The sequence below is a fragment of the Aricia agestis genome, chromosome 4 (genome assembly GCF_905147365.1).
Source record: "Aricia agestis chromosome 4, ilAriAges1.1, whole genome shotgun sequence".
Lineage (NCBI taxonomy): Eukaryota > Metazoa > Arthropoda > Insecta > Lepidoptera > Lycaenidae > Aricia > Aricia agestis.
This window is the reverse complement of record NC_056409.1, coordinates 13882201-13906412: the sequence shown is the minus strand read 5'-3', so window position 1 is coordinate 13906412 and position 24212 is coordinate 13882201. Positions and strand designations below refer to the sequence as shown.

The 24212-nt window shown below is 34.4% G+C and overlaps 3 protein-coding genes across 5 annotated transcripts in view; 1 reads left to right on the top strand and 2 right to left on the bottom strand.

Moving 5' to 3' along the window:
* Positions 1–1748: 1748 nt before the first annotated feature.
* On the bottom strand, positions 1749–2745 carry LOC121725938 (ATP-dependent Clp protease proteolytic subunit). The gene has a single exon (XM_042113137.1). It carries the CDS (start codon positions 2578–2580, stop codon positions 1846–1848), a length of 735 nt encoding a protein of 244 aa, XP_041969071.1. The 5' UTR covers positions 2581–2745; the 3' UTR covers positions 1749–1845.
* A 644-nt stretch (positions 2746–3389) lies between these two features.
* Positions 3390–5823, bottom strand: LOC121726454. The gene is made up of 3 exons (XM_042113836.1): positions 5657–5823; positions 4447–5463; positions 3390–3755 (listed from the first exon to the last, which is right to left on the bottom strand). Exons 1-3 carry the CDS (start codon positions 5709–5711, stop codon positions 3475–3477), a joined length of 1353 nt encoding a protein of 450 aa, XP_041969770.1. The 5' UTR covers positions 5712–5823; the 3' UTR covers positions 3390–3474.
* Positions 5824–8973: 3150 nt separating this feature from the next.
* LOC121726604 (unc-112-related protein-like) overlaps positions 8974–24212 on the top strand; it is a 52426-nt gene continuing 37187 nt past the window's right edge. Inside the window, exon 1 of one of the 3 annotated variants that reach the window (XM_042114032.1) lies at positions 8974–9538. In XM_042114032.1, coding sequence (XP_041969966.1) covers positions 9397–9538 — 142 coding nt within the window. In that variant the 5' untranslated portion in view covers positions 8974–9396. Of the gene's footprint in view, positions 9543–24212 lie in introns of all 3 variants that reach the window. The other 2 variants (XM_042114031.1, XM_042114033.1) reach the window with 2 other exon arrangements.

The window sequence follows — 24212 nt, the reverse complement described above, 5'->3', positions numbered from 1 at the left end:
TATATATATATATATCTATATATATAAAAGAAAGTCGTGTTAGTTACACCACTTATAACTCAAGAACGGCAGAACAGATTTGGCTGAAAATTGGTAGGGAGGTAGCTTAGAGCCAGGAGACGGACATAGGATACTTTTTATCCCGTTCGACAGCGTTCCTGTGTGACTTGACATGAAACGTCAGTCACTATAAAACGTGGTATAACAAAAAAGAATCAGACTTGGAATAACAAAACGAAAATGACAGCTATGTAATTGACGTAAAATGACAGCTATGTAATGACGTATGGATGACAATTTGATATTTGTAAGAAATCAATATTAAAACTATTTCTATTAAATAAATAATTAACAAGTGGATTGAAGTGAAGTGAAGTTTAATTAATAATGCCGCGACCAAGACGATCGAATCTTTCCCGACAAAGCCGTAATGCAAGAAGAATACAAAATACTGCAAATGAAAGGACTGAAGAAGAACAAGAAATTGCACGTGAACAGCGCCGCAATAGTATGGCTCGACTTCGTGCTTCTCAATCACGAGAGCAAAGTGAAGCAGCCCGTGAAACAGCTCGGTTGGCAATGCAGAATCGTCGAGGCTGATTATAATTCTGCAGAGTTTGTTTGTTTGTTTGAAAGCGCTAATCTCAGATTGAACGCGTTAATCTCAGGAACTACTGGTCCGATTTGAAAAATTATTTTACTCTTGGATAGTCCATTGACTGAGGAAGGCTATAGGCTACATTTTATCACGCTAAGACTAATAGGAGCGAAGAAATAGAGGAAAATGTGGAAAAAACGGGGGAAATTATATGAAAGAGCTTATTTGAACGCGCTAATCTCAGGAACTATTAGTCCGATTTGAAAAATTATGTCAGTGTTAGATAGCCCATCTATCGAGAAAGGCTATAGGCTATATTTTATCAAGCTAAGACTAATAGGAGCAAAGAGATAGAGGAAAATGTGGAAAAAACGGAGGAAAATTATTTGAAATTGCTTATTATCTTAAGAACTACTGGAGCAATTTTTATGTTATTTGGCATACATGAAGAATAGACTACGTGAAGGAACAAAGGCTATTGTTTGCGGAAAAATGTACGGTTGCGTGAAATTCCTTAATTACGTAAGCAAAGCCGCGCGGAACATCTATACTTATATAATAAAATCGTAGGAAAGTCAATTCTGTACATTGAATATTTTTGTACAATAACTAATACTTGGGATGCGATCTACTATGCTAACGCGGACGAAGTCGCGGGCAACAGCTAGTATATATATATATATATATATATATATATATATATATATATATATATATATATATATATATATATATATATATATATATATATATATATATATATATATATATATATATATATATATATATATATATATATATATATATATATATATATATATATATATATATATACGCAAGAATTGCTCGTTTAAAGATATAAAGATATAGATAAAATTATCAAGTACTTACTCTCTACAGACTACCAAAATACAGTGAACAATATTATTAATTTAAATACATAATATGTATTTTTGTCATAGTTATATTTTTAAATAATAATAGTAGTGGAATAATAATACAATTAATTCACGAAGGTCATTATTATACATCAATTACCATGAAATTTACTCATAGAATTTGAATGGAAAAGCACAGCTGTTAATGTAAACAGAAAAATATCAGAAAAATATTTACAAAAATATTTATTCCTTTCTATAACAGATGCTAAATTATTTTACATTAAGTATAACAAAATATTTTTAAATTAATCCACAAACTTATGTAATAGTAATCAACATAACCATCATAAAATCCTTCTATCAGATCTATCCTGATGTGGCACTTGTAGGTGACTCGCTGTCTTCAACATGAGATGGAGGATGTTCCAGAATATTATCTATCAAGCCAAAGGCTTTTGCCTCTGTTGGAGACATGAAATTATCCCTCTCCATTGAATTCTGAACCTTATCTATTGGCAGACCCGTGTGACGGACATATAATGCATTTATTTGAGCCTTAAGCTTCAATATTTCTTCAGCTTGAATTTGAATATCTGTAGCTTGTCCTCGCACACCTCCCGATGGTTGATGTATCATTATACGTGAGTTAGGCAGAGCATGGCGCATGCCAGGAGCTCCGGCTGCTAGCAGAAGAGAGGCCATGCTGCACGCTTGACCCACGCACCAAGTAGCAACAGGCGGAGTTATGTATTGCATGGTATCATATATTCCAAGACCAGAGGTGACATTACCACCGGGAGAATTGATGTATAGGTGCACGGGTTTTTTACTCGATTCCGACTGAAGGAACAGTAGCTGCGCGACCACTAAAGAACTAACATCATCATTAATCGGTCCCATTAAACAAATAATTCGTTCCCGAAGTAATCTCGAGTATATGTCATAAGCTCTTTCACCCCTGCCGGTCTGTTCCACAACAATTGGTATCATACCAATATTCACAGGCTTACTGATACTTATAGTGCGTTGGCACTTTACAAGGAACGATGGTATTCTGGAGAAAACTCTGCTCATTTGGCGGCTACAATTGTTAAGAGCCATGTTTGACACTGACCAAATAATTTACAACGTACCTAAATTGAGGCAACTAGATTTTGACTTAGCTTGAAGTAACTCTATGCAATAGTATAATAAATAAGAGTATGAATTAATTAAATTACTACTTTCATAAAGCCGATAAAGTGAAAACTTGAATCGTTGAACTTTGTTGACATATTCATCCGATTTTGACATTTATTGGACACTCCTGTCAAACTGACAGTAACCACAGATGAACCACAGAGTATTTTTTTTATATGGCCCTACGGCAAATAAAACATTCTCTAGTAAAAGACAGAAAAAAAATCTGAGGTGTTTTTAAAAATCGTCAAGTGACCAAGACGTCTATTATATTATATGTAGTCATCATATTATGAAGATTGTGGCCTGTCTAAAAAAATGGTTAAGTAACACTGATCTAAACGGTAGCCGGTAGGCGGTAGCTACTGAAAAGGGGTCCGAGCGAGAGTGCTCTTAGTGGGAGCATAAACTTATAAGTATATTATAAGTCTATGAGTGTGTCCTTGTCTCATTCCCACTCATAGAAAATACAATACCTTATGCTCCCACTATACAACTCTTGCCAGTTGCTAGCTCATTTTTTTCATTAATTTATATATATAGAAATAGTAGAAAATTAATAATTATATAATACATTTCTTTGTGATGATTAATTATGAATACAAACTTGTTAAACAGCGAGTGGCACTGAGTCGCATTATGCTCTACAATTAGAACAAAAATAATATATTAATGTATACTTTTTATTTAATTGTTAAAACTAGTCATCTCTGTACACTAAATGCAAAATATTATTATGATTTATGACAATATTCAAACCAAAACAACTTAAAAATACTTATGACTGAATATTTATTAAACACAATAAATATTCAGTCATTTCTGAAGTCTTTTTCTTAATCGCAATAGTGCTTCTTGTCTCTTTTTTTCTATTAAACATTTTATATTGGAGGCATTATTTATTTCGGTCGCTTTACTTTTGTTTTGGGCTTGCTGTCTGCTGGTAGGTAAAGGAGCTTGAGTGCTTCTCTTTACTTGGGTATTTTCCTGGTTACTCTGTTGTGTAAAAGGTAGCAACCTTTTAGCTAAGAGCTTCTCCCTTGCCTGTTTGCGTTTTCTCTCAATTTCATCTGGGGAACATTTAATTGGAGAATCACCTGAAAAAAAAACTAACTGTTATTGTAAATTCATTAGAAAAATTACCTTTGCTATAATCTGTACTAATATTATAAAGATGAAGAGTTTGCTTGTTTAAATGTACTAAGAAGTAGTAGTTTGAATTTAATTTTTTGTGTAGTAAGTATATAGTCCATTTATCAAGGGATGATATTATGATAATAATCCGGGAGTTGACAACTTTTTAAAAATAGTTTTAAGCGCTTCAGTTGTTTACAATAATACCTGTAAATTAATATTTTATTCATTATTATGCCCTAGAATGAGTAAAAAATTATTTTGAATACTGAATTCAAATATGTCGCACAAATGACGTCACTGCTTCAGATTAGCGTTTCCAATCACGTGACTTACAGTTAATAAATCTATTTTTTTTTCAATGTAAAATAAAATAAATCAATAATTATTTTTTAGTTATTTGTATTGTTTTAGAGTTTTTATCAATATCAATAAATCTATAAAATTTAATAATTATTTTAAAATTTTAAACATACTGTCAACTCCCGGATTAATAACATAATGCTGCAACGCAACCAATAGGAATAGAGAATTAGAAATGTGAAACAAACCAGCAAAATTTGTCACAGACAACAGCTAGTAATAACAATAAAACCTATTTAATACCTATGATACATTTCAAATGTTAGAAAAACAAGATAATTAGAACTTTACCTTTGCTAATGGATTTATTGAATGGCATAGACTTATGTCTTCCAAAACCTGCAGTTCCACTCGTGGAAGGCTTATTTAAGTCTGCAGCAGTTGGTGACTCAGGCATTGAATTATGTCTACTAAATACTGAAGTCCTGGGACTGCTATCATGAACTACTAATTCTTTCAATGTCCAGTTACCCTTAGATAGTGGTGTTTTCTTGCAGTCTTTCTTCAGAGGGACCTGTGAAAGTCTCTCTAAAGCACTGTCATTCAAGTCTTCTAGTAAATTATCAAAGGAGTCATTATTTATTTTGGGAGTTTCACATTTTTTTATTCTAACTATACTCGGAGATTCTAGTTCAATGTTATTTAATATAGAATCCATTGAGTCATATCCCACAATGTTGGTATTGGTTTTATTTTTAAATTCAGACCTATTTAAGCAGGGTCTTTTAGCTTTATAGTCTGGCAAGACATTCTCCTCTACAATCTGGCTAGCTTTCAATAAACATTCATTCATTGAATCGTCTGATTCTAAGCCATTTTCAGGCTCTGATTTTCCAAATTTAGAACTTAACACATTTTTTCTTAAGCACATGGAGGGTCTTAAGATGCTTTTAGGTGAACTATCACTATTGTCACTGAAGATATCTTCTTCTGAATGTGGCTTATCAGGTTTTGGTGGCTTTTTAGTTATATATTCATGCACATTTCTATTTAGCTCGAGGAGCTCTTGATACAATTCATGTTGTTTTTGGGATGGCTTTATAATTTTCTGTTTCGTTAAGGACTTGCTTATCAACTTAGGTTTCACTTTTCTTCCTTTTCTACTGAGAGGTGTACTGTTTTTGTTATGTGAAGTAGCACTGTTACACTTGGGAGTATAGAAGTTCCAAACAACATCAGTTTCTCCCTCGGCTCCATCTTGTGTACATAGGAAAGGTACTGGGCTTCCTCTGTCAGAGTCGTAAATGGAGTCACTGTCTCGTGACGGTGAATCCTCTCCATAATGTTCTGGGGTAGAACAGGATAGCGCTTAAATCAAAATACATATGTTATGCAAAAGTTGACATAGGGCACACAATAAATACAAATGATATTATTATACATATAATATTTGAGATATTTTTTGTTTTATTTGTTTATAGAAGGAAACGCGGTGGCTCTAATTAAATACTAATATGATAAAAAGTTTTCAGAATACTTGTACATAAATTAAAGAAATTACCTTTATTTCTTGTCCTAGCCACCATATTGTCTATCGATACGTTTTTACTACTCATAAAAGATGTTACACGTAATTATATCGACACGATTCGAAATAAATTCTTAACATTTCAAGCGATTGCTAATGCGCGTTTTACGTAAATTTAATTATTCAACTAAAATGATATTTGATTACTTTTTAAGACTTTTTAGTACATGAAAAAAAAACTTGACGTTCGCGCTGTTTTCACAGATTACAAATACATTCGACAAGGCTTTAATTGAATATGTCAATGTCAGTCAATGTCAATGAGTAAAGAAACAGATGGAGGCGACATAACTACAAAAAAGTGTGGCCAGCGCCATATTGCCAAGAACTAAACATGGCGGTCTATAGTGATGGGATACTCGGTTGATATTTGTCGAGGACATCGATAAACTAACATGTTATAAGTGAGCGTCCTGTTATATTATATAATATATTGATATCAAAAATGATTTTTTTATATTATATAAAAAAATATCATTTTTGCCTATTTTGTCTCTATGTATTATAGTACATCTTAGAGACAAAATAGGCAAATATATTTTTTTTTATATAGGAGCCTCCTTAATTTTAATAAAACTATTTAATTTATTTTAACTTTACTAATTATTATTTAAGTTGCCATTATTGATATCGGGCAAAAATTACCAAAAAATCGGACAAATACTAGTTGTACTCGCGCACGAAGTGTTTACAGTTTATTTTAATTTTACCATCAATTATTATTAATATTAAAGTATGTATACAACTGAGTATTTTGTGAACATTTCAAGTGCCTATTTTTTTCGCGATATATCGAGACTAATATTGATATTTTTTCAAATATCGATGTATCGATATATCGATATTTTCTTTCAATTTCGGCATCCCTATAATACGACACTTTGACAGTTTATGTACCTTGGAGAACCGGAACATAAAATGGCGGACCGGCCACAGTATTTTGATTTGGTAGAGACCATTATGCCGAGTCCACTTATAAAAGTCAATGGTCAATGTGCGCTGCTGCTGCTGGTATAGGCGAACTGTCAAAAATGGCGTTTAAGTATGATAAAAGCATAGATAAAGTATTATAGTATAGATGTAGTCTTAGCCCGTCATCGCGTGGCCATTTTGAGCTTTTTTTCATACAAGTAGTGTGCGTTTATTTTCTTGAATATTTCTATTTGTCGATTATTTCGAAGCACATCAAGATACAGGAAAGAAAGTCAATTAGTTCATGATATCGATTAACTATAGTTCAAGTGATGAGAATCCGTAAACACACGTAAAAAGCTACGCAATTTTTATAGCCAAATTATTAATTGATTTGACATTTTTAGCACTAATGCCTTATATAGCACGAATAAGGAATTAATAAACTTAAAAATTATCTTTTTAGCTTACAAAAATACCGACTGAAAAGCCCAAAAAACATTGTTCAAAACTTACGTATTTATTGTTAAATCCACGTGTTTGAGGCATTCTTTGACCATTCTTAAGGTTTATTATTTAGCGGGACCACAGAACTCAACAATATCTAGCATTAAATGTTCACTAAAAACCATTATTAACACTTTTATTACATGAAATACATTACACGCTTTTGACGCTTATTTGATTGCATTGATATATTTTCTGGATGGAATTTAAATGTTCACTAAAAACCATTATTAACACTTTTATTACATGAAATACATTACACGCTTTTGACGCTTATTTGATTGCATTGATATATTTTCTGGATGGAATATAGACCAACACGGTACACTCGAACTCCTTTATTTTAGAGCGCCTTCTGTTGTCAACTTGTCACATTTATTAGAAATGGAGTAGGAATTCTATAAGATAAGATAGATTGATTATTATTATACCAAGTGATAATATTATTAAACATAATATTCTAACGTATTAAAAACTATAAACAAAAACATAATAACTAATAAGTATGATTAATTCTATGTTACAATGAAGTAAAAATTAAAACGCCATCTGTTGAATCGTATTACAACTAAAATGTTCATTGCATCGATATATTTCTGGATTTTTTATAATATTATACATAAAATATATTTAAGATTTTTGAAATTTTATTTTAATACACATCCAAGACCCAGGAACATTGAAAACTTTTTGTTCCGCCTGCGGGACTCGAACCCAGGACCCCCGGGATGAGCGCTGGACACGCGCAATGCGAATTCATTTTCATCAATATTTTCATGGAAATAAGATATTTTCCCAAATCAAAATGTAGCCTATGTCCTTTCTCAGACTCTAGAATAACTGTGTACAAAATTTCATTGCAATCGGTTTAGTAGTTTTGGCGTGAAAGCGAGACAGACAGACAGACAGACAGACAGAGATAGTTTCGCATTTATAATATTAGTATGGATAGTATGGATTAGAAATGCAGTAGGAGTTCTATAAGATAAGATAGATTGATTATTATTATACCAAGTGATAATATTATTAAACATAATATTCTAACGTATTAAAAACTATAAACAAAAACATAATAACTAATAAGTATGATTAATTCTATGTTACAATGAAGTAAAAATTAAAACGCCATCTGTTGAATCGTATTACAACTAAAATGTTCATTGCATCGATATATTTCTGGATTTTTTATAATATTATACATAAAATATATTTAAGATTTTTGAAATTTTATTTTAATACACATTCAGGACCCAGGAACACTGAAAACTTTTTGTTCCGCCTGCGGGACTCGAACCCAGGACCCCCGGGATGAGCGCTGGCCACGCGCAATACGAATTCATTTTAATCGATATTTTCATGGAAATAAGATATTTTCCCACATCAAAATGTAGCCTATGTCCTTTCTCAGACTCTAAGAATAACTGTGTACAAAATTTCATTGCAATCGTTTCAGTAGTTTTGGCGTGAAAGCGAGACAGACAGACAGACAGAGATACTTTCGCATTTATAATATTAGTATGGATTATGTATAAATTCAAAATTGTAACATACCTACATTGTCTTTTCATGCGATGTCCAAGTCGATCTATTGATGATGATATGATAATAACTTACGTACTAACTTGAGACAGAAGGTCCCCTAGGTAGGGACTGAATAAATTAAGGATGTTTTTGATGGGATAATACTTGTCACTGGCCATGGTTATATAGCCGAAGTGCCATAATAAGAAAAAAGAAGTAACTGTCACAATTGACACCTCATGACTGACGCGTGACAGCGTCAAATCATCAAATGTGAATTCATTAATTCTTGCACAAAAAAGTTTTTTTAGATTACTGTAGATTAGGTACCGTATTTCTTGGAGCATATTAAGTATTTACGAAACGAACTGTATTTTTAATTACTAGTTGCATTTAGTATTAAGTTTATTTGTATCTAATAAGATATAATAAACTAGTGTATGGTGGTTCTGTCTAGTCGTGTCCGAACTCCGAAGACAGCATTCAGTTTTCATTCAGTAATTGCACATCGTGATCGCGGTCCGCGCTCGCGCCTCTCGTTCTGCGCTCGCCGCTCAGCGCCCGCTCCAAGTGTTCTGTGGCCCGCTCAGTCGATTCTCGCCTTTTGAGCTTAGATGGTTGTTTGTGCAGTGTTGTACTTTTGATTACAACTTTATGAACATACCGTGACTCAGTCGCAATTCGCGTGTCTTCGTCAGTGGACAGTTTTACAAGTCGAAATGCAAATTCGGTAGAAAAATAATTGTAATTGAGTGTAGATAAAACATATCAAAATGCTCGCGGACGGTGAAATAGTTGGTGACGGTTCATGGAACCTCACGATTTACGTGACGGATTTGAATGAGAAACGCACCATGGTCGTCAAGGGAGATATGCATATTGGTGGTGTGATGCTGAAACTCACTGAGAGTTTTGGTAAGTAAACTGTAATTATTGTCTAAGTTCATGTAACACTTGCATAGCCATAAAATATTATTTTATAGAAATTATACTATGAGTACAGCATCTAAAATAGTAAATCAAATCAATTTTCTTTATATTGTAATATAATATAATATTATTATATTATTATTAAATAGGAGGTGGGTGAATGACAAAACACACTCCTCCTTTTAACCAATTTCCAAAAAAATATTTTTTTAAAATACAAGGCACTTTTTTCGAAAAAAAAAAATAATATTTACATACAGATTTAATAATTATTTGTTGATTAAATAATTGTAATTTATGTAACTGCTTTAATACCATTTCAATTCCTTTTTATCTACATGTAAACATAGCTTTCAGTATAAGAAGGCTGTAATAAGTGTAATACTTGTATTATGTAACATGTATTATATTATAATCATGGGCGCCGGCAGAAATAATTTCCAAGGTGTGCAGATTTTAGTTTTCTTTTTTTGCTTTTCTTTTTACTTTTTACAAACAACAGTAACTGTCTATTTACATCAACAGAATACATTTAGTGCCGAAACATTACAAATAAAAAAATGATTTCCAAGGGGTGCAAGTGCACCACCTGGCACCCCCCTGCCGGCGCCCATGATTATAATATAATAATAGTAGGCATGCTCTCAGTTTAATTTTATTGTTTTCATTTAGATCAAAATTAATTGAAACAGAGATATAAATTTGTTTAGTCACTGCCTAGTAATGTGTCTTGTTAACTAACATAATGATTATATTACACTTTAGCCTAACTGACTTCAATTTTTTTTTTAATTTCCTCACCTTGTGCCAGAAAAGATACTTAATAGTAATAATTTAACAGTGGATAGTTTGTATTATTTAAATGATTTGTCTTACACCGAGTTACGGATATCCAAGTCAAGAAAATTGATGTCAAAGTTTGTTACAGGTACTTTTTACTTGGCTTGTCTATGATAATAATATCATGAGCTTTAATGCATTAAACCTGTACCTTAGTGGGTACAGCCTTTTTGTATTATACTGACTAGTGTAAAAATCGGACGAGCGATCACCCCCGCAACCCTGCAAGGACCTTGCCCGCTTCAGTATTAATCATAATATCATCATCATTTTAGTACAGGATAGCTATGTTTCTTGATTCCTAAAAATTGTTAAACAAAGATTAAATTATCTATAGTTACCATGAAATGCTTTTAAAATAAGATAAAATAATTGGAAAACATGATTTAATTCTCCTCAATTATAACAAAATAAATAATATTTTGTCTTATAAATAAAGTATTTTGTTTTGGTCACTTCTGTAGAATTTCAATTTGGGTTATTGTCATAAAAATATGAAATATTTAGAGCAAAAAAGCCTATCATATTTGAATTACCCACACAATGATACAAAGCTTGGTAGTTACATGCCTGCACAAGTCGCTGAATTCAATATAAACTGCATGTTTTGCAAATAAAGATTTTAATCTTAGTTATTAAATAATAATTAATTGTAGACCATAATTTATAGCAAAATTTTAATTTTTCTTCATGTCCTTTGGTTTAATAAAATTTTAGTTACAAAATAACTAAAACCACATAATATTATAACATTTGCATTTATTTTTGCTGATTACTTTTATGCCGCGGACTATAACTGGTTTATGAAAAAGGCAATACTTGATTCTCAAGAAGATAAAGAGCGGTCGAATACAAGAGCGAGAAGGACGATGCGCGTACGCCGTACGCAAGCATGCGTCCTTCGCGGACGCGCGGACTGCGAACTGTCTTTATTTAGTTTTTTAGGTCATAAATCCCGTTCAAGTGAACTACCGTTTAATCATCAGTAAAATATTTCTGTTTAGACTAAGGCCAAAGGAGAAAGATTAGGCGGAAATTCTGCAGCATTCAGTTTCATTAAGGTGACGCGCCGCGTTAAAGTAAAAAATCGTTTTGGATATGTTTTAGATCGCTTGTTTTCTATGAGAGGCCGGGCCGGCCGGCAAAAATGGGTTTTTGTCGCGTAATTTAAAAACCATAAATATATTTCATATAATATGCTATGGGCAAATTAAAGTGTATGCTTGAATTAATCTATGTACAAATTTTGGAGGCTTAAATCATTCTCCTGTGTTGGCAAAATTAGAATCCCTGTTTTTATAGAGGTCTCTTTGATTAATTATTCTGTGTTATAAAAGTTGACCAATCGTGTTTAAATGCTGCAGCCATGGGCGAACCCAGGTTCAGAGCCAAGGGGGGCAAATTACCTAGGTTACTAATTATATATAAGTAATTACTCGTATTTTATTCACTTGAACGCAATTTTAAAAACCGTGCTTGATTTAGATAAAGAGATAATTATGCTCGTTTTGCATCACCAGCAAGCGCGAGACCGAAATAGGCTCGTACAAAACGAAATTACGAAATTCACTGTGTAGGCAACTATCGGGGGGGGAGTGATGTGGCGGTACCCACAATTCGCCTAACATTCCTGCATCGCGCTATCGAAGTTTCGGAGAACGGCAAGATATATACAACGTCTGAAATGACGTCAGTGGGCTTCGGCCTGACCGAGCATGCTATCTCGCTCGGTCGGAAGATCTTCCTTTTCGGCCGCCACGAACAACGTTAAATTGGTGACCACCGACAAGAACACGCATCCTTCTGGACATCAATCATCATCAACACTCCCCGCCCCTCCGCACCACGTCAGCAGACATCAAGCATAACCGGGTCGCCTCGACCATAAGCCGCGTTGGAGGTCCGCGCCGGTCGAACCCGCGTCTGGCTTGAACGGGGCAGCCATAGGCTACAACGACCGGTCAGCAAGCAGAGCACGGGGTCAAAATTTTTTCTGAATCTGGATACGTTACTAGTGACAGAAGAAATCGTTTGTCATCGACAGAAGTGGCGCAAATAATATTTTTAAATGTAAATAAAATGTAAAAAAAACTAACATTGTAAATAAAAATATGTACTTACTTACATAATATTATGTAGTACCAAAAAAGAAAAAAAAATATTTAAAGCATTTATATATAATAATTAATAAAATTGTATAAGTAATATATACAACCTAACCCTAACCTAAACCAATTTATGTACAATGTACATGGTACATATTACCTACATAATGAACTTTGAAATACGCCTATAATTTTACTAATCATGTTTGTTCAAATATAATATTAATACAGAGTTAAAATTAATATTTGCAACATAATATAATTAACCAAATAATGCATTATTAAATTATAACGATTAAGTATATTATTCTAATTTTGTAACAAACACGTTATATTATATTATTAACTCACCCACCGCGTTATAATTATTGTAGATGTTACGCATCATCATTTTATTGATATAACATAAAGAAAGTATTTCAATAACGTCGGTAACTTCACAACGCATCCAGAATCGAGATTTTATTCGATATAACGTAGCGTCAAAACTAGCGCGCTTGAAATAATCGAGATTACATTCGATATAACGTAGCGTCAAAACTAGCGCGCTTGAAATTCGTTATAACGTAGCGTCAAAACTAGCGCGCTTGAAATTCGTTATAACGAATTAACGAGCGCTTGCTTTGACGCTACGTTATAACGTAGCGTAAAAGCAAGCGCGCTTGAAAGAATCGAGATTTCATTCGTTATAACGTAGCGTCAAAACTAGCGCGCTTGAAAAATGTAGCATATTCTATATAGCGTGTTGTGAAAATATAGCCGTTAGGAACACCACTGATACTACATGACAAAATAAAGACAAGAAGAAGGCTGTATAAATTGAAATAGAACTTTCAATTTCTTTGAAGTGTCAAGCTAGGTACAGTTAGTTGCGCGTACGCGTATCTAGAAGCGGCCATATTGTGTTTCCGGCGTCTCCTCGGTCGCAGATAAGGCGTTATCATCCGCTCATTGTTCCTTTATGCTGATGTACCGAGCGTGTCACATGCCAGGACATTGACTTTGTTCGGGATAGCTTCAGAACAGCACGTTTTAACACTATATTACCCGAGGAAAGCCACAGATTGCCACTGTCCAAGCAATGACGTGAAAATTATCCAGGTCGACGCATACATCAATATGAGTTTGTCCGAAAGCCTGTTGACATTATGTTGTATATTATATGTATGAGGCTAAGTGGCGGCTGCAGGCACATTTTTATCTGCGAAAAATCTTGAAAGTGGTAGCTAACAGAAACAGAAAGGATTTCATACTTTGACTTGATGATCCTAAAATATGGATTGTTCTATTTGCAGGACAATGTTACTCTTAAATTATATGACTATTGACTATTAATCTATCAATATACAAAAAATCTGCTCGTTACGGTTCCGTTAAGTACTAAATAGGGTTCTGTAATCAACAAAACTTGGTTGACTACTGAGCCGTAAAACGGAACCCTAACAAGCTGATTTTTTGTATGTTGATAGATTAATAGTCAATAGTCATATAATTTAAGAGTAACGTTGTCCTGCAAATAGAACAATCCATATTTTAGGACGATAAAGTCAAAAATGTTGTTCGTCTTATCAAAATAATGTTATTTACAAAAAAGCTTGATAGTAATAAAAAAAAATGTTCTAGGGCTCCCGTACTAATAGATCAAATGACCAGGAAGAAATCATTGATTGATTACATTGAATCAATTCAATCAAACCATTCATTAAAACTTGTGCATTGTGATGCTGACTCGCATACTTTGCATACATACAAGGTTCTACCCATATACAAACTAGAAAAGGTTCGGCGAGACCTACATGCTCCTATATTTAAACATAAATCGAATATTCAGAATCAGAATGATTTCATTTATTGTAATGATGTAATTATGTTACGTTAGTCATAAAGACATCTCAGGGATCAGGTAAGTAATAACTAGTAAAATGCATCACCATACCTAAAAAATAACTTAAGTTCATGAAGGAATCTTTAAAATTGCATGTAGTCTTGTATCAGTTGTCTTGATATTTGATTGTTAGTTCTGCTGTGCTCTACCGTAGATTTGGTAAATTTTTTGATTCTATTTCGTTCAATTAGCATTCTGTAATCAAAAATTGCATGTTTTTCTTCCCGTTGTGGTTAATTTACAAGGTGATATGCAAAACAATTATTATACCAGTGTGCTTGTGACAAAGTGCAGGCTCTGCCGGATGCTAACGGGTCGTGCGCATTCCGCCATCTTTCTAACCATCGTCCACCGTGCACTGGCTAATATAACTAATTGCTTCTTAGGCGTAAATAATTGAATATCTTACCAGGGACCACGTAATCCTTTGTGCAGCCCTATCTTTGTTTGCCTGCCTTGCCTTGCATACTTGTCCAGCTCCAGAAATTCTCGAAGAATCAACTTTGGCATTAAATTTTGGTATTCATGCGAGATCTTCCTCAAGTCCTTCGCTAAAACTAATATTATTTGAAGATATTGCGCAACTGGTAAAGACGATATAGTAGCCAATTATTTATTCAACAAAATGAAACATTGCCACTGTATGCTAGTTTTTTCTCCAGGAATGTTACAAGGTCTTTACAATTTGCTATGCTTCTATTAATACTGAGCTCATTAACAATTTAATGTCTTTGAATAATTTATATTTAATGTATTTTGTGATGTAGTCAACCGTAAATAGCATTTAAGTATAAAATTGTGTTTAAGAAACGTAGAGCTGGTCTACCTCGGTTGGTTTACTTCAATCAGGCATGCGGAAAATTCGGATGAATTTATTTTATTTACCACTTTCGTCTATCTATTAGAGAATGAAAGCTCCTCAAAATGAGTGAAGTGTTAATCCGCTGGTAATGGATATTGATAAGGTACATTTCATTAGCTCTGTTGTCGTCACAGGATCTAACGTTACATTAGCGATAAACGCCGGTATCTGTAACAACTGTGAACTGATGTTTACTTGCGGTTTGGGTGCTATTTCTGTAGTCACTAGTCTGTTATGATTGGTGGAATGTTATAGGATTACATTGTTGATAGAACTTAATACATCGTGTTGAATGCCTTGTCACATATAAATATTAAGTAAATGTACTTTTCTTAGTAAAATACTCGTTTCTTTTGTAGTTGACCTGTCTTTTGTTTCTTTGTTTTTAACAAATCAATTTATATACTCGGTTTGGTCGTTCCAATTCGGTACCTGATCTATCGGGCTTGTTGATGAAATGAATCAAGCCCGTAAATGACTCTGCGGTCATGCATGATGTGGACCGGTTTTTCTGAAGGGGATGACGTCACAACTCACACACACAGTACTCTGTTCATGTGCTTATAAGGAAAAATAAACTGCAGAAGTGACTAGATATCCTTATCCCTTAACTCACAGTTTGTAATGAAGTAATTTTGTACTTGCATCGACGCAAATTATTGTTTACCTTGTGTTGATAAAACATATTTGTAGTAAGGACTACATCCTCGTAGAAGTCAAACAAGGAAACTCTTTGTTGGGCATAGCTGTTACCCGATAGTTTATTTACAAACTCTACCACGGTTATAAATCTTGAATCGTGCTGTAAATTTTCAAACTCGGCCTGTTCCAATTTAATATTCTATTTATAATCGTCTGACATCACTTTTTGTGTTGGCAACATTAGTTCTGACTTCTGATCTCTAACATCACTTTTGTTTTATCTGTAACATCACCTTGACCGATATATTTCCGTTTTTATTAAATTACAGATTGCAAATTGCAATTCAACTATAACCACGATTATAGTTGAATTGCAATTTGCAATCTGCAGACACACGATTATATATTGTATATATTATATGCAAACCTTTGCCAACATTTACCATATTCTGTTATTAATAGTCTACATTATTCATCAGCTGTGGAAGGCCGAAAAGGTTGAACATATATTACTTGTTTGTCGCTTTAACTCATTTTTATTATGATGATATAGCGGTGCTGTATTCGGTCAAGGTCTGCTCGCAACACCACTCCTTTTATTTGACGATCCATTAGCCACAATTGTTTTCGTTTCCAGAGGTCATTTATTCATTAAAGCTTTTACGGCCGTTTTCATAAACGTTTCCTTTTCAGGATTCATTTGGCTTCAATTGAATGATTGTTAAAAGCAAAATATTAAATTTCTAGTCGCCGAAGTCCCTAACAAGTTTTGTTATTCAAGAATGTCGAATTTGTGATAAATTCAAAGGTCGTATGAGTCACTGCTGGTTTAAAATGATTGTTATTCTATTAACTGTTGTTCTACGTAGGTATTTATTTTATTATTCTCCACAATAATAACTATGAGCTATAATAAACGGATTAATAATACTAAAAGTTAAGTGGCTTTATTAATACGTATCAAAATTGTTCCAGAAAAAATCTACAGAACAAATGTGTAACATAATTTTAAACTTTTTTTGTATCCGGTTTCGATCTGATGTGTATAGAAGATCCCTTGTGCAGGGAGGGTATCGTGTCTCGAAGTCAATGAACTTCATTTTGATAATTTTGCCGTCATAAATCATAATTAAAAAGTTTTTGACGTTCACATTTTCTATATTATATTGTATTTATACCGATTTAGAAATTGGCATTCGTATTGTGTCTTATTAATAAATAGAAAATCGGCCAAGTGCGAGTCAAACTCGCGCACGAAGAGTTATAAAGCAATATTAGCCAGTTAATTTTTTTTTCTCAATCTATCATGTAATTCATGCAATAGAGGGTTAAAACGGCTTATCTCCCGAATTACTGGAGCAATTATTATTTTATTTGGCACAGATTTAGAGAGGACCACTTGCAGAGACATAGCCCACATAGGCTATTTTTTTGTGGGAAAATGACCGTACATCTTCCGTAAATTTCTAATATACGCGGGCGAAGCCACGCGGAACGTCTAGTTACTAATAATCGCAAACCAAACAAAAAGTATGGACAGTTCTACATTTTATTCTACTTCCAACTATCCTACTTCCTACTAGTCCTACTATATTATATTATAAAGGCGAAAGTTTGTTTGAATGTTTGGATGTATAGATGTATGGATGTGTGGATTTGAGGATGTATGGATGTTTGTTACTTTTTCACGCAAAAACTACTGAACGGATTGTAATAAAACTTTACAATAATATAGCTTATACATCAGAATAACACATAGGCTACAATTTTAACCGACTTTCAAAATGGGGGAGCTGTTATGTTCGTTTTATTATGTTCAACGATTACTCCGCCGTTTGTTAACCGATTTTCAAAATTTTTCTTTTGGTTCCCAATATTCACAAAAGTGGTGATCTGATGAAGGATCCATAAGTAATCGAGGGAATTCCTCAAAATTTATGGGGAAACATGTGGTGACTTCGGTTTCGTGAGAAGTAATATATGAATATCCTACAAATAAGTAAGATTTTGCACCGAGGTATACCTGGTATACCGTGGTTCGGAAGGTGCTGAGAGAACTCCTGATTCTTTATAGATACAAGTTTAGGAGTTTCGGCGTTGTTTTAAGAACGGAAAGCATATGCTACTATGCAAATTACATTCATCATCATCACCATCACTACCATAATATTATACCATGCATCGTCCCATGATTATGAGCCTTTTCATAGTCTTTTAGATCGAGGCTCGAGTTTGTCTAGCGATAATAAAAAAAAATCTATACTTAATATTATAAACCTGACGAGTATGCTTGCTTGAATGCGCTAATCTCAGGAACTACAGGTCCGATTTAAAAAGTTATTTCAGTGTTAGATATCTCATTTATCGAGTAAGGCTATAGGCTATATTATATTATAGTACCTGGATGACAGAGTAGTATAGCAAAATGATTCCTAGCTAGATCGATTTATCGCCCCCGAAACCCCCTGTATACTAAATTTCATGAAAATCGTTGGAGCCGATTCCGACATTCCAATTTTGATAAATACAGCATTAATCCTTATCCAATTAAATAACTTAAATACATTGTTAATTTAATGTAGAAATACTGAAGAATCAACGCTAATAAACCATAACAATATGGAGAGCCAATGGATGAGTTCAACATCCGCAAGTCATCTCCCTAATGATGTCAGCTATCTCTCAAAATTGAATCAGATTTAACCCTATTAATGGCCACCCGCATCTTGCTTAATGATCGATTAAACATATGTAGTAAATTACACATGCAGTTTATTTTGTGGTTATTATATGTATATTTAATGTTACATACATTATGGTTGTGAAAGTTTCGCGTTCCTATTCATCAACAGCCAGCTAGACATATAACTTTTTAAATTGATAATTAAAAATTAATAATAAATTGATAAGACAAACAACTTTTTTATCTGCGAAAAATCTTGAAGTGGTAGCAGAGATAGAAAGGATTTCATACTTTGATTTGATGGTCCTAAAATGTGGATTGATCTATTTGTAGGACAAAGTCACTAACTCACGATTCACTGAATTTTGTAACACTTAGGCCGGTATAAATAGTTAGTACTTAAGACGCATCTCGGTCTCAAGACCCGGTTCGGCTCTATGATTGGTCCAAATTTTGACAGCCAACCAATCACAGAGCCTGAACCGTGTCTTGAGACCGAGATGCATCTTGAGTACTGACTATTTATACCGGCCTTAGAACGGAGGAGCAGAGCTCGACTCAACGTTTTAGCGGTTAATAACAAACAAATCAATGAAATATGGAATTCTGATTAAACAATGAGTGATGCAATGCAAACCAGGAATGCCATATTGTTTTTGTTTTAAATACTCACGGATCGCCACGTGATGAGTATGCTGCCATACTAATAAATTTTTATATTATTAATTTATATTTAAAATAGCAACATCGCTGAAAATTCAGCCCTTGTAGGTCCAGCCGGTGTCAACTTTGTATGGAGGTTATGAAATTGACCTCCACACAAAGTTGACACCGGCTGAACATAAACCGCCGACCTTACCGCAATACACGAGCATCATGTCGGATATTCAGTTTCATCAGCGCTCAGTGCGAATGGCCCGCCGTTCCCTTGATATCCAAACGTCGAGTTGGCCTTTTTTATGAAATAAGGGCCCCCGGTAAACTCACTCACTCGGCGAAGCGCTGTTTCACACCGGTTTTCTGTGAGCCCGTCGTATTTCTCCGGTCGAGCCGGCTCATTCGTGCCGAAGCATAGTTCTCCCACGTAAGAACAGCTGACGAAATCCCTCCTACTGTGTTTAAAAAGTATGCTCCAGTTTTGGCTACGGTCTTCACGCGTCTTTTTCGGCTCTTCTACTCTTCTGGCATTATTCCGGCTTCTTGGAAGACAGAAGACACTTAGCGTACCCGATCCCCAAAAAAGGTGGCCGCTCAGATTCTTCCAATTCCGACCAATCGCTAAAACCTCCCTCTTCTCGAAGATAATGGAATCCATAATCAATAGCCAGATCCTTCGATACTTGGACGCCCAGGGATTACTAAGTGACAAACAGTACGGGTTCCGTAAGGGTCGCTACTCGCTCGGCTGGTGATCTCTTGGCGTACCTAACTCATCGTTGGACTGAGTCGAAGGGAAAGGCATTGACTGTAAAATTGTTGGTTTGAATATTGCGAAGGCCTTTGATTGGGTTTGGCACAAAGCGCTGCTATCAGAGCTACTTCCATCATAATATGGGCTCCATGAGAAATTATGCAAGTGGGTAACAAGTTTCTTAGCAGACAGAAGCATAAAGGTCGTAGTTGACGGTAAATGCTTTGATACTCAGTCTGCTGGTTTCCTCAGGGCTGTGTGCTATTTCCTACTCTATTTATATTGCATATCAATGATATATTACACTCGTTAATTTTCAGTAACTTTCAACATTTCTCTAATGTAGTGCTACAAAATAGTAATAGTTTTATCCCTGGCCGCTAGTAAAAAATGGCGCCACAGGTCCATACAAAATTACTCAGTCCCCTTTCTTATAATGTTAGTACATACTATGTTATTATTACAGTCGTTTCTTTACTTATTTATGAATTACTAGATGTCCCGCGCGGCTTCGCCCGCGTAAATTAGGAATTTTACAGAAACCGTACATTTTCCTATAAAAAATATTTCCCCCGTTTTTCAAACATTTTCCTGAGGTAGTATTAGTCTTAGCGTGATAATATAATATAGCCTATGGTCTTCTCGATAAATGATCCAGATCTAACACTGAGATAAGTTTTTAAATCGGACCTGTAGTTCCTGAGATTGACGCGTTCAAGCAAACGTACTCTTCAGGTTTATAATATTAGGTACGTATAGATTTTTTTTAATTATCTCTTGACGAACTCTAGTCTCGATCTAAAAGACTATGAAATGGTATAATATGGAAGTGATGATGATGATGATGATGAATGTAATTTGCATAGTAGCATATGCTTTCTGTTCTTAAAACAACGCCGAAACTCCCAAACTTGTATCTAAAAAGAATCAGGAGTTCTCTCAGCACCTTCCGAACCACGGTATACCAGGTATATCTGGGTGCAAAATCTTACTTGTTGGTAGCATACCGAAGTCACCACATGTTTCCCTATAAGTTTTGAGGAGTTCCCTTGATTACTTATGGATCCTTCATCAGATCACCACTTTTGTGAATATAATACCAAATTGGGATGATACCCTATATACTAAAAGAAAAATTTTGAAAATCGGTTAACAAACGGCGGAATAATCGTTGAATATAAGAAAACGAACATAACACCTCCCCCATTTTGAAAGTCGGTTAAAATTGTAGCCTATGTGTTATTCTGATGTATAAGCTATATTATTGTAAAGTTTCATTAAAATCCGTTCAGTAGTTTTTGCGTGAAAGAGTAACAAACATCCTTACATCCACACATCCATACATCCAAACAAACTTTCGCCTTTATAATATTTGTAGGATGCCATATAATAATATTATGTGTACCATTGTGTAAACTTATAATAGTATGAGATCCCATCGTTAAATCCTGCTGAATTAAAAAAAAAACGATACGTTTTTTTCGATTAAATATTATTTTATAAGTAATCTTTACAACTATGGAATGGATTGAGGTTTGGTTGCCTTGTTAAAAGTAGCCGCAAGTACCTCTTACTTAAATAATTTGCATGTATGCATTTTTTTCAGTAAATTTTACATCATCTGAAAGAAAATGACGTGACAAAATAAGGTATAAATGGTTGCTAGCTCGTCTGCCGCAACCTAGGGTTGCCAGCCTGGAAACAGGTATACTTCTGTTAAAAAATTGAAGCATCGATTTTTTAATAATTTGGACACAAAATTAAAGTTTTATGCATATTGTACATAAAATTGTTTATCGCACATTTCTGTGTCCACTGAAGATGTAGAACGTAAAATAAAATAAAAAAGATAAAAACAAGGGCTCCGGTCCCGATCGCATTCCACCTAGTTTTGTCAAATGCTGTAATAAGGAATTATCTAACAGCCTTTATTACCCCTATTTATAAAAGCGGTGACAAATCTACAGACCTATCAGCATTTTATCTTGCCTCGCAAAACTGTTTGAATCCATTGTATGCCAACATAATATATTATATACAAAAAATATTAATAAATATTTTTTTCAAAAATTAAATTGTTGAATAGCCAGAATTTATTCCTGGGAAGATCCTTGCCTTAAGTATACTGGCCTTAGTAGAGCAATAACGTTTTCATCTTTACAGCTTGGGAAATAAAGGCGTAAAGATAAATATTATTATCGTAAACGATAAGTGAAGTTCCCACGCGGGGTTTCAGTGGTAAGTGGCAAGATAAATATTTGTAGATGCAAGCCCCTGACCTTGTTCGATTTAGACATGACTCCAAACAGAAACGTATACCAGCTTTCGCTGTCAAACCTGTCTACTCTTTCGCTGCTACAATCTCTTCGATTCGTTAATAAGTCAGCCGCTAAATAAGTACATATATTCACGTCAAGAAGCCACTCACTTTTCTATATTTATCATTTTTTAGGGTTCCTTACTAAAAGGGTAAAAACGGGACCCTATTACTGAGACTTCGATGTCTGTCTGTCCGTCTATTTGTCTGTCTGTCTGTCTGTCTCCAGGCTGTATTTCAAAAAACGCAATAGACTACTGACGCTATAACAACAAATACTAAAAACAAAATAAAGTTAGTATTTAAGGGTGGGAATACAACTAGAATACAACAATTAACATGACTTGTAATAAAATTCTCAATTATATGTGTACTTTAATATTTATTAATAAAATTAAAATAAAATAAATAATTAAGGCGGGCTCATATATACGAAAAACACGATTTTTCACTACTTTCGCTCTTTAACGGTACGGAACCCTTCGTGCGCGAGCCTTACTCGCACTTGGCCGATTTTCTTATGCTTTAGGATACTGCAATATTTGTGACTCGGCTACTTCTAAAAACTTTGGACCTGGTTTTAAGAATGTTCTGTGAAATGCTGCTTCATGCTTCTCTGTTACATGTAGATCATCGATTAAGAATTCAGGGCATCTGAGGCTCGTGATTCACCTAAGCGATGTCTAACACTCATCAATAAAGCTTTGTAAATCATTTGGTACACGTGCTACGGTGATTTATTTTCAACCGTCTATTAACATCTGCAAATCTAAATCAGTATTCCAACGTCTCATCTCATGTCGTCCATGTTATGGCTTCATTAGTCCTTTGTAAGCTCCATCTGCTCTTGTCTGTACAGATTCATTTATGCTAAGCTTTACTATTAAAATGTATAGAATTTCATAAGCTTTACGAAGCTAGATCCCAGACGTTTTCAGTGGCACATGGCCGGTACTGGCTGTTGTGCGCCGACAAAAATAGACCAAGACTATTTATACAAACCGTATCCGCTCTGCGCACGCGCACAGCTCTCGCGCATCGCTGGCGCCCGCATTAATATGGCGCCGATTTATACTGTTTGTCATCTCCATTTGTTGTCAAGAATTCAATGACTCTATATATTGGAACGTATTATTTGCAATGTAGCACATTAATGAGTACATTACTCTACTACTGGTTGAATTCAATGTGAATTCCAACTTCCAAGTTCCAACCAACAAATACTTACATATATATAGGCAGTTTCTTTTATAACTTTGATATTTCCTTTCTTTGGAGAGAAAATTTGGAACATTTAAAAAGAGATTGTAAAAAACATATTGTTACTCAAATATGTCGTCCACTTCTATCGCCCGAGGTCTTAGCTCAAGTCAATAACCTAAAAGTTTTTTCGCATAAACAGAAAGTCCATTAATCATGATTCATGGTTGAAGTCATGATGATAGTTACCGCTTCTGGCTACCGCACGGCGCACACCTTCGTTCTTGTTATCGTAAAATGTACAAGGTTTAATATACTTTTGTGCGGCTGAAAAAGTCTATTCTCTAATGTAATTGCAAAGCAAATATTTACATACGTTGTCCAGACATTTTTATTGATCCACGACCCCGAAAGTGCATTTAAAGGACACGAGAGAAATAAATTTACGAGGCAGACATCTTTATCCTCAAAGATAGTGCAAATAAGAAAACTATGTACGTCTCAACTCTCAAGTCTCCAATTGTAAACTTGCAAGCCATGTCCTAGAGTTTATCTTACACGTCAGGCTGTTTTTGCTAGAACTCACCACCTCCACCCAAAATGGCCAGAACTCAAGTAACTCCGCTAGACTTGTTAAGTGGAAGGTAATTCTCCAGGACTTCTAGGTAGCTGTACACTGTACAATATTTACAGTTCTGCTTGGCCCGCACTTGT